Consider the following 11,121-nt stretch of genomic DNA (forward strand, 5'->3'; position numbering starts at 1 on the left):
GCATATGAACCAATTCAAGATCGACACAAGTCCAAGAGCTTCTTGTGTCATCATGGGACGATAACAAAATCCTGGTTAGTGTCACATCGTCAGTTTAACACAAACGCTACTGTCAACATGAGACAGCAGCACAAACATTACTAATACACAAAGCTTGCATCGACAGAAAAGCACGAATACGGTGGCGTGCACTCATAAACAACCGCAGATGACAGTGGGGTGTGCTAAGAAACACTAGAAGGTCAATACGCAGCCCAGGTTAATTGCTTCACAGTAAAAATGGGGCAGGAAAGATGTCACTTTCTAATGATGCACAAGTTCACTACAGTACAAATTGCAAAAAAGGATAGCCAAATATCCAATTTGACTAACCTTGGGTACATCATAACTTTTGGCACCTGGAAGTGAAGTGAAGAAGTCCACATACTTTCAGGTGACAACCAAGGAGAATGTGCCATCGCCATTTTGAGTACATTTTTCCTCAGAGAATTTCATTCATCTCAACCATGGTCAAGATAACCATTTCCATCTTCGACGGCTCACTACAACTTTAAAGCATAAAGCACGACCCCCTAATCATATTGTCTATGGGCGCGATTCATGGGAGAACCACATAGCATAATCAGCTAGGCACAGAGATGTCACAATAGCTGGATTGTTAAAGAGAGCTGCACTAGGTCTTCTGGCCTTCGCTGTGAGTGAGCTCAACTTTGTGAATCTGGAGCTTTTTCACTGGCATTAACTGTTTCACAAGCAACTGCAGTAACTGAGTTGGCGTCAGGGTTAACATCTGGAATTTGATCAGGCTTCTCCTCCTGCATCTCGACATCATGGCTACCAGGCAGCCCCTCCGCTTCTGCGTCAGCCATCTCTTCATCACCATCACCTCCTGCATACTGTGTTCCATTGGGCACTGCAGCAGGATGCTCTGCCGGCCTTTCAGGCTCTACATCAACAGAACCTGTGTTTTCTGTGATCACTGGTCCTTCTGAATTTGGCCCATGAGCAGTAGGGTAGGGTTCAGTACACTTAGTTATGGTAGACGTGACTAGGAGGTTCTGCAAATAAGAGAGCTTAAAATTGGTAAAAACGATCAATTTCATTTTACAAAGAACTGCATTTAACCTACTAGCTGCTATTTCAAGCAACGGCTCAATAAATGGACAAGTCAAGACAGCACAGGGTAACAGAGCAAAGAACTAGATACAAAATGATGGTAAAAGTTCAGTTAGCAAACCTTCTCCAAGGCCAAAGCAAGCTTCGACAATTTTGTGTATGTTCCTTTTGGATCCAACAAAATCTGTCAACACAGAACTAGTGTAAGACTCGTTTTGAAGCAACACCAATGCAACACAGAATGAAGGTATAACCTTCTGCGAGTAACTACAGATCGCTAATAGAAACTTTAGAAGCAGATTCAAAGGGAAAATACATCACCTCACAAAGCCTTTGAAGTGTAAACGGAGGACCCTCTTCAAACCTCAAGAGAGCTGCAGAAATGTGCAAACAAAATGATCACAGATATGGCATGGTCCACAGGAAGTACATCAGATATCACCTCTTAACATCTATATTGAGGTTGAACCAACAAATCTGCAAGGTCTTCTATGAATTCAAGTGGAGATCCACTTCTAAGGCTCCATTATGGTTGTTTTGAGTGTGCAAATCTCAGTAGAATCACACTAGGACATTTTGGAGATCCACTTCTAAGGCTAGCTATTTTTTTTTAACACAAAATAAAGTTATATCTGAAACAATAAAACAAACAACAAAGCCATTAGTCCCAAACAAGTTGGGGTAGGCCAAAGAACTGCCAAAGAATTTATTTTAACCTAAATATGATTAGCCAAAGAACAGCTAGAGTAGTTTGTCCACATCAGCTTTGAAAATAAACACATCACACTGAGACCAAACCGAGTCTAGGTGTCCAGTGGAAAAAACATACAATTGAACTCTAGCAAAGTGACATACCCACAAGCAATTCAAAACCCATCTAATGCTGCCCTTATTTTAACCACACGACATAATTCCAAATATAAGATAGAAAAACATGTCAGGGATTTCTGAAACAACACGCCAACAATTTCAGTAACATAACTGAAATTTTCCAAACATGCTCTCTTATTCATGTTCTTAGAAGTAGATGTCCAGCAGTATATTTGTGGAGAGAATTCCTTATTTGGCCCTTTCTTAAAATTTGCTTCCCTTTTGGCCCTCAAAAATATATTTTTCCCTTTTTGACACTCAATTTTCATTTTGTTCCCTTCATGACACTTCCTTCAGTTTTGGCACTTCACAATGTTACGTCTAACGTGAAAATACCGTTTTACCCCTGGTGTATTATGTGACCAAAATTATTTTACAAGTCAAAAGCAGTGGTAATGTGATATGTTCTGTCTTGACTACATGAGCAAATGAAAAAAAAATCTACAATTTTACCACCGCGTAACGGATATGAATCAAATCATGCTCGAGTTCATATATCACATCTTCGGATCCCTCGGCGTGGCCAGCGGCCGCCAAGACAGAGTCCGCGTTCGGCGCTGCTCCCTGATGTCTCTACGTCAAGAACTCGGCTCCCAGAATACACAGGTGAGCAGCTCGTCTTGTCGCGTCACACACCCACACAAACTAAAATACAACAGTAGCTAGCACACGCACCCTGCGCGAGCGGCAGCACACACACCCAGCGCGAGCTGCAACACACACAAGCACACATCACAAACTCACGACACGCGGCAGCACACAGACTAGCACACATCACACACGCACACGGAAGCACACGCGTTGCATGCCCTAACGCTAAAAACATGCACGACGACGAGCATGAAGACCCTTCTCCGCCACTGCGCCACCATGGCCGTCGAGGCCGAGAACGCACGACCCTTCTCCGCTGCGCTACCATGGCCGTCTATGGCTGCTGCAGGTCTGTGGCCCTCCTCCGTCGCCCCTGCATGGCCGCCCGACGCCGATACCGTATGGCCCAAGGCCGCTGCCCCGCCATGACCCTCCTCCACCTTTGCTCCATGGCCGCCCGACGCCGCGCTGCACAGGCCGCCGTCCGCCGTCAATCCGCAGCAACAGCATCGGTCTTGCACTCCGATATATCGCACCATCACTCTCTCAGCCTCGCGCCGCCGCCGTTTGCCTCGTACAATTACCACACCATAGTCGAGAGAGAAGATGCGTTGGAGATTCTTTTTACCAATGAGCTAAAGCAGGGGTAAAAACGACCTTTCATGTTGCACTTCACGGTGTTGGTGGTCAAAACTGACAGAAGTGTCATGAAGGGAACAAAACAAAATTTAAGTGTCAAAAAGAGAAAAATATATTTTTGAGGGCCAAAAAGGGAAGCAAATTTTAAGAAAGGGTCAAATAAGGAATTCTCTCATATTTGTGCCTGGACTGAAATGACATAAAAGAGTCCAGTTCATATTCTTAAAGGTCAACATGAATTGCGCCTGGATTGTGAACCATACTGAATTTAATAAGCTGAACTTAGTGAGAGGACACTAGGAGTCTGGGACCATATGAGATTATAAGGGTTTGAGAATTACATATACGTATCATATAATATAGAGAATTTTGTTAAAACTTTAACATCGGAACAGCAGCAAATTAAGACTCGAGACAAATTATCTTTGGTAGAAACTGAGAAAACTGAAGATTCATAACAGTACCATCATTGAGCTGGCTAAACAGCTCTGAGTGCGTCTCTCTAAATAAGGAATTCTGTTGCTGCCCGTCCTCTTGGATTGCCATTTGAGCCTCAGAATATTCACCCAAGACCTTGATGTGTGAAATGATGGAAATCAGTTCAGAAAATAAGTAAAGCTACTATAATCTGATGAACATAGCCAATACAACGATCTAGAAACAATGTGAAACTTTTTGATGGCATACCTCCCCATACCTGCATCAATTGGAGAGACAGCAATCTCTTGAGAAAACTCCAGTCGTGCCTGTAAGACGGAAGTTAATCCCAAGGCCAAGAGTAGAAGTAATCCCACTATAGTAATTTTGTCCAAATGCCCCTGACCATCTCTCTTGAAAATAACACGTGAACAGCTAAATCAACCTAAAGTTTGGTTCACCTAGAAGAATAAAACTACTAAAAGTAGCACTAAGGGGGTTACTTCTTTTCAAATGATAGCTATTAACCCAATGAAACACATTTTATCCAAAGAGAAAACACATGAGGAAGAAAACTGAATTACAAATTGCAGACCTCGAACACAAATATGAAGCATGAAGTTGCTTGCGACATTCAAGAACCTCTAAGTAAGATTTAAAGTATGTAAATTCATCAGGGATTGGAATCTAGGGAGCAATGAATCCAGTATTATACCAGAACTTCCCCGTCTCAGCTATAACTTCGATGATGGCTCTCATTTCCTCAGGAGTAACATTGACAGCTCCGTCATCATCCCTATAATGAAATACATTTTTCGAATGTTTAGAACCAAATAAAAAAACTGGATTCAGCAAATTGTGTATTTAAATATTAACAAGTTGAAATATCAAAATGTCTAGCTATGTTACTTACTGCAATTTTAAGTCAATGAGTTTAAGATAAGAGTATATGTATGTGTTGCAAGAAAAAAAATCCCATCTTACAGTCATAGCATGAATTTTGAAGGCCGAATATATCACTGAATAGTTAAATAAACTTAACCCGATGCAGACCGAGTGTGAGAACATGAAAGGGGAAGGTGTGTACTTGCTTGTTCTGTTATCTTGTGTCCAAACAGATTTTTATTTCTATATTTGAAATGCACTGAATATGCATTAGTGTGAACCATCTATACTTGTATGGGTGAGTGCTCATATTTTACTCACACATACAATCTGTCTTGATATAAGTGAACACTCTCCCACCTCCCGCGTGAGTGAGGTGAGAGAAAATGCCTATAGATGGTTCCTCGAAGAAAAGAAGATGTACACATCTCTGCACTCATAAACATTTAATGCAATTTCTATGTTTGTTGAAATCAGAAGCAATATGAAATTACGAACTTGGTTCTATTCAAGCATATCACCAACTCAGCAACAAGTTGACAGCGATCACAATGAATATACAACATCGCCAATACAGTATTGATATGGCATGGGAAATGAAAGCAACCACAATGTAGTGATGTAATAGATCTAAACAAACTACAAATTCTAGGGAAATACAGGGTTGGATAAACATTTGAATGCAAACCATACAGAAAAGAAAGTGAGAATGACCCCAAAGAAAATGCATAGCCATGGGGTGATGTGATAGTGCGAGTCTGCAAGAGAAAAGAAGTGATTGTGTGTTTAATGGACGGAAAAATGTGCGTCAGCACAATGGTTGTTGGATTCTTATTTCACCATTCTTTAACTTTACTTGCATTCAGGTTAGCTGGTATGCACAAGCATCTACCTGGCCTCACTTCAAACTCATACAAGCAACCAATGCAGCAATAGCCACGCGTCACACATCCCTCAGTGATAACCAACTATTGTCCAGGTAACATGGGCATCTTTATCCTCTGTACTCTATGTCTCTACCCAAGTACCCATGCATGCACAGATAAGCTTCACTACCTAACAATCATTGAAAGCTTCTAGTGAAAAGGAAAAGGACAATAATTAAAGCTAGATCTACAGAACCACAGCGGCCACACAAATTTGAATGGATTACCCGTGCTTCCTGTCCTGGGTGGTCGCATCCTTGATAGGATGATCCGCGTCAGCAGCTGCTTCAGTCATCACCATGGGTGCTGCCACGCCATCAGCACGCTGATCTGCATCTACATCTGCTTCAATCATCACCATGGGTGCTGCCACGGCGCCAACACGCGGTTCTGCGTCGACCGCCTCCTCTGGAACCACCATAGGCACTGTCGAGCCCTCAACACGCTGGTCTGCATTGACAGCTGCCTCTGGCACCACCATAGGAACTGTCGAGCCCTCGACATGCTGGTCTGCGTTGACAGCTGCCTCTGGTACCACCACAGGCGCTGTCAAGCCCTCGACATGCTGGTCCGCTTGGACAGCCGCCTCCGGCACCACCATGGGCACTGAAGAGCGCTCGATATCCTGCTCTGCGTCAACAGACGCCTCTGGCACCACCATGGGCACCGTCGAGCCCTCGACGGCCTGACCTGCATGGTCAGCCGCCTCCGGAGCCACCCTGGGCATCGTCGAGTTCTCCGTCGCCGCACCCTCCATTCCCAACTCTTCCGACAACTGCAAAAGGCAACAATTCTTAGACAAGAAATTCAGCTATTCACCACATCGTCCTGATTCCCTTAAACATCACTAATCTTTCCACATCCTAGCTAACGTAGGCAGTGGCAGTCTCGTCATCTTCCCCGCATCTCCCATGGAAGCACCCCTTCCCCATCTCGAAATAAAGATTCATCTTAGCGCTACAGCCACATGCTAGCTCCCCTGCGCCCCCAACCCTAGCTAGCTCATGGCCACGACGTATCCGCGTCCCAACAGCATGTACCACCACCAATCACGGCCAAATCACGGAACGGACGACCGCATCGAGGCAATGGGACGGCACCGAACCAGCACCCACGCAATATCCGGGACTCGAGCCTCCCCATGCCCAATCAACAGACGCAGCAACAAGCACGCTCCCGATCCAAACCAGCAAGGGAGGGCTCCGCGGAACCCGAAAGCCGGGAGAAGCGAGAGCCAAGGAGTGCGGGAGGGGGGGGGGGGGGGGGGGGGGGGGGGGGGGGGGGGGAAGGAGGGGCGCACCTAGGACCTCGCTTTCCTGCGGCGGTGGTGGCGGAATGGTGGCCGGGCGGGGCGAGCTCCGTGCGGCGGCCTGAGGAGCGGCGAGTGGGAGGCCGGCTGCGCGAGGGGCCTGCCTGGCTGGCAACCTGGCTAGGGTGGATCAGGACGAGAGAAGGTTGGGTGGAATCAGGATCGAACTATTACAAAACAGTAATTAGCCACCTACGGCTTTCCACAGCGATTTGACGTCTGCAGCCGTTAGATTAGGCTTTTCAACGTCCCAGATACCGTGAGCATACCTGCCCTGCGTAGCCTCCCGTCTTTTACAATCAAGCCCAACGTAATCGGGCTGCTACTCCTCAGACCAACCTGGCCGAGACTCCTTGGGCCACGCGGGCACGAAGGGGTGACTTTTTTATCGGGCTATTTTCATTTGTAGCTAATCGCGGAGTGATTAAAAAAACATGGAATGAACGAGGTTGCATGCAATCGTGTGGACTGTGGAGCGATGCAAATCAATTATGTTGGCTTAATCACGCAGCACCCATGCATGCCCGATTTAAGCTGACCTACATTTCTATCGGTGAATGCGGTTAGCAGATACGCGCGTTTAATTGCTTTTCGCAGGTGACTCCAATTAAATACTTGTGATAAGACCGATTGGGACGGTGAGGTTGTTAGTGGCCGGCGTCGCCTCTAAGCCTGGTGGAGGCCGTCTTCACCGTCGGGAGGAGCAAGACGGGGTCGTCTTGGACGCAGCAGTGCGCCGAGGAGCAGCACGAGACGACTGGATCTGGCATTGTCCAACTTGGGCGGAGGAGGGCCTCAATCAGAGCAGGGAGTGGACCCATACCAAATTAAGGATAGTATAACTACACATAAAGCGAGCCCTCACAACAAATTGAATTTTCGGATGTCCGTTTTCATGATCTGGACGTCCTTGGCCGTCAGATCTGCTCTAGAAAGCGATCTGGCTCGCACTGCGTCAAATCAAGGCCAAGGAATGTAGGCTGGCTTAAATGGGGCATGCACTGGTGCTGCGTCGATTAAGCGAACATAATTGATTTGCCTCGCTTCACACGATTGTATGCAGCCTCGTTCATCCCACGTTTTTTTAATCACTCTGCGATAGCTACAAATGGAAATAGCCCGATAAAATAGTCACCCCTTCGTGTCCTCGTGGCCCAAGGGGTCTCGGCCCAGGTTGGTTTGAGGAGTAGCATCCCGATTACATTGGGCTTGATTGTAAAAGACAGGAGGCTACGCAATGTGGGGATGCTCACGGTATCTGGGACGCCGAAAAGCCTAATCTGATGACTATAGACATCAAACCGCTGCGAAAAGCCGTATGTGGCTTAGTTTTACTGTTTTGTAATTTGGCGCGGGTCCACTCCCTGCTCCGGTTGAGGCCCTCCTCCGCTGGAGTTGGACGACGCCAGATCCAGCCGCCGCGTGCTGCTCCTCGGCGCACTGTTGCGCCCAAGGCGACCCTGTCTTGCTCCTCCCGACGGTGAGGACGGTCTCCACCAGGCTCAGAGGCGACGCCGACCACTAGCAACCTCACCATCCCAACCGCTCTTATTGCAAGTATTTAATTGGAGTCAGTTGCGGAAAGCAATTAAACGTGCATATCTGCTAACCGCATTCACCCATAGGAATGTAAGTCCGCTTAAATCGGGCATGCACTGGTGCTGCGTCGATTAAGCGAACATAATTGATTTGCCTCGCTCCACACGATTGCATGCAGCCTCGTTCATCCCACAAATTTTGTCGACGGAGCAGCGTGCCGCAGACCGAGTCCGAAGCGCTTCTCCGGCGAGCATGGCTACGGGTCTCGTGAGCACGACGTTCGTCGGCGCAAACTTTTGGCGGGGATGGCCACGTGCGAGATGCACCACCCACGGCACGCACGCATCCATTAGAGCGCATCATCGACGGTTGCTGCTCCTTCATCCCACACGATGTCCCGAAGGACGGCGGCGTTCCGACCATCGAGAGAACACACGGCAGCGGTCGTGCGGACCCGTAAGGCCGGCGTCATCTAGGTGAGCCCAAATTCCATTCCTTTCTATTCTATTTCAAACTTTTGGGCTCTGTTTTTGAGAATTTCAAAATGGGAAAAATTCTAGGGTTAGGGTTTCTGATGATTTGGGAAAAAAATCAAGTGATTCATCTGATTCCCCTCCTTCTATTTGCTTAAGAGGAAACAAAAACAGTGCTAGCTGACAAAAATTGATCCGGAAGCATGGCATACACTACTGCAGGATGCTGCTAACGCGACACTACAATCAGAGACACTTTGACAAATTTGTGTGCGATGCATTAATCGCAAATGGTGGTGTAAAAAAATCGTCAAAAAAGATGCAAAACGTTTGCGATGGTGGATACATCAAACACGGTTCAGATTTTAGTTGCGTGTGCGATGTTGGGCATACGGTTGATCCATACGAACTGTTTGTAATTAGATGGAACAACAGAAACGGGCAGTCATATCAATGTGTGCGCGCTATACGACATACAATTCGCTCCGATGAACTGTTTGCTATTAGGGAAAGCAACAGAAACGGGCAGCCAGATCAAGGTGTGTGTGATATACGGCATACAGTTCACTCGAATGAACTATTTTCGATTAGCGAAGAGAACAGAAATGATTCAACTTAATAAGATGTGTGTGATACGTGGCAAATAGGTCTGTAATCGGATATGTGTGGGAAGACCGATAACAACACAGACGATTCTTGTTAATAAGCCATGTGTGTTGTGAGCAAATGATTGCTGGTATACAATTGTCAGTGATTGATGAAATCATCACCGAAGGGTTCCATTCTTTAGTCCATGTGCAATGTGATTTGCTCTGTTCGCACAACATCTACGCTCTGTCTACAGAGTATCAACATATATACTTAAAAAGACAACATTACAAAACCAAATTAAGCATACAATTACACAAGTGACTACACACATAACATTTCCACACACCAAAGTAAGCAATTATATGCATGCTAAACTAGGAGAAACGAGCATCTAATCATCTACTTCTTGTTGCGACGACGCTTTCCATTGCTCTGCTTCCGGCTGAATCCTTGGCCGTTTTGGGGAAGGAGGCACTTTCTCATGTCAATGATCTGCCTGTATATCTCGTAGCTCGTGTATGCCTCCTTGGCCGCGTACACGACGTGAGCTTTGTCGAGTTTCTCCATCCAGGCCGAGTGCCAGACACGCTTGTGCTTGTTGGGTTGCCTTCCAACAAGCGCTATAGTTTTACGCCCTTAGCTAGGCATAAAGCAAGGATCTAAATTTTGACATCTTTGTTTCGAGATCCATAAGATGCCCTCATGATTGATTCATATGGTGGCCTACTTCTTATTATAGGGAAGTGTTCCATATTCTTCCTCAAAGGAAATTGGAACTTAATATTGCCTTCTTTCATATCAATCACGGCATCGATAGTGCGAAAAAATGATCTTCCAAGAATAATTAGACAAAACGAATTGCAATCAATATCAAGAACAATAAAATCTATGGGCACATAATTCCTATTTGAAAGAATAGGAACATCATTAATTCTTCCCATAGGCTTTTTAATAGTAGAATCCCCCAAGTGCAAATTTAAAGAACGTGATTCAACATCGCTAAGACCAAGCACATCACATAAAGATTTCGGAATTGTAGAAACACTAGCACCCAAGTCACACAAAGCAAAACACTCATCAACCGGGTTACTATATCAACCGCGTTACTAAACGCTTTCACTCTCGGTCTACGAGGGTACGTGGACACACTCTCCCGTCTCGTTGCTATGCATCTCCTAGATAGATCTTGCTTGATCGTAGGAATTTTTTTGAAATACTGTGTTCTCCAACAGTGGCATCCGAGCCAGGTCTATGCGTAGATGTTATATGCACGAGTAGAACACAAAGAGTTGTGGGCGATAATAGTCATACACTCATACTTGGGGAACGTAGTAATTTCAAAAAAATTCCTACGCACACGCAAGATCATGGTGATGCATAGCAACGAGAGGGGAGAGTGTTGTCTACGTACCCTCGTAGACCGAAGCGGAAGCGTTGACGCAACATAGAGGAAGTAGTTGTACGTCTTCCCGGTCCAACCGATCCAAGAACCGTTACTCCGGCACCTCCGAGTTCTTGGCACACGTTCAGCTCGATGACGCTCCCCGGGCTCCGATCCAGCAAAGCTTCGGAGAGGAGTTCCGTCAGCACGACGGCGTGGTGACGATCTTGATATTCAACCGTCGCAGGGCTTTGCCTAAGCACCGCTACAATATGACCGAGGTGGAATATGGTGGAGGGGGGCACCGCACACGGCTAAGGAACGATCACGAAGATCAACTTGTGTGTCTAGAGGTGCCCCCTGCCCCCGTATATAAAGGAGCAA

General features: G+C 46.2%; 1 protein-coding gene across 2 annotated transcripts; it reads right to left on the reverse strand.

Moving 5' to 3' along the window:
- Positions 1 to 222: 222 nt before the first annotated feature.
- On the reverse strand, positions 223 to 6,939 carry LOC125519665 (serine/threonine-protein phosphatase 4 regulatory subunit 2-A-like). Of its 2 annotated transcripts, none has more exons than XM_048684395.1 (8): positions 6,745 to 6,939; positions 5,672 to 6,219; positions 4,349 to 4,429; positions 3,914 to 3,962; positions 3,681 to 3,789; positions 1,438 to 1,490; positions 1,238 to 1,300; positions 223 to 1,058 (listed from the first exon to the last, which is right to left on the reverse strand). In XM_048684395.1, the coding sequence occupies exons 2-8, from the start codon at positions 6,199 to 6,201 to the stop codon at positions 705 to 707; spliced, it is 1,239 nt and encodes a 412-aa protein (XP_048540352.1). In that variant the 5' UTR covers positions 6,202 to 6,219; positions 6,745 to 6,939; the 3' UTR covers positions 223 to 704. The 2 variants fall into 2 exon arrangements, with proteins under 2 accessions (XP_048540352.1, XP_048540354.1); XM_048684397.1 differs by having other exon boundaries at positions 6,752 to 6,911.
- Positions 6,940 to 11,121: the final 4,182 nt, after the last annotated feature.

The sequence above is a fragment of the Triticum urartu genome, chromosome 7, assembly GCF_003073215.2.
Source record: "Triticum urartu cultivar G1812 chromosome 7, Tu2.1, whole genome shotgun sequence".
In the NCBI taxonomy this organism is placed as follows: Eukaryota; Viridiplantae; Streptophyta; class Magnoliopsida; order Poales; family Poaceae; genus Triticum; species Triticum urartu.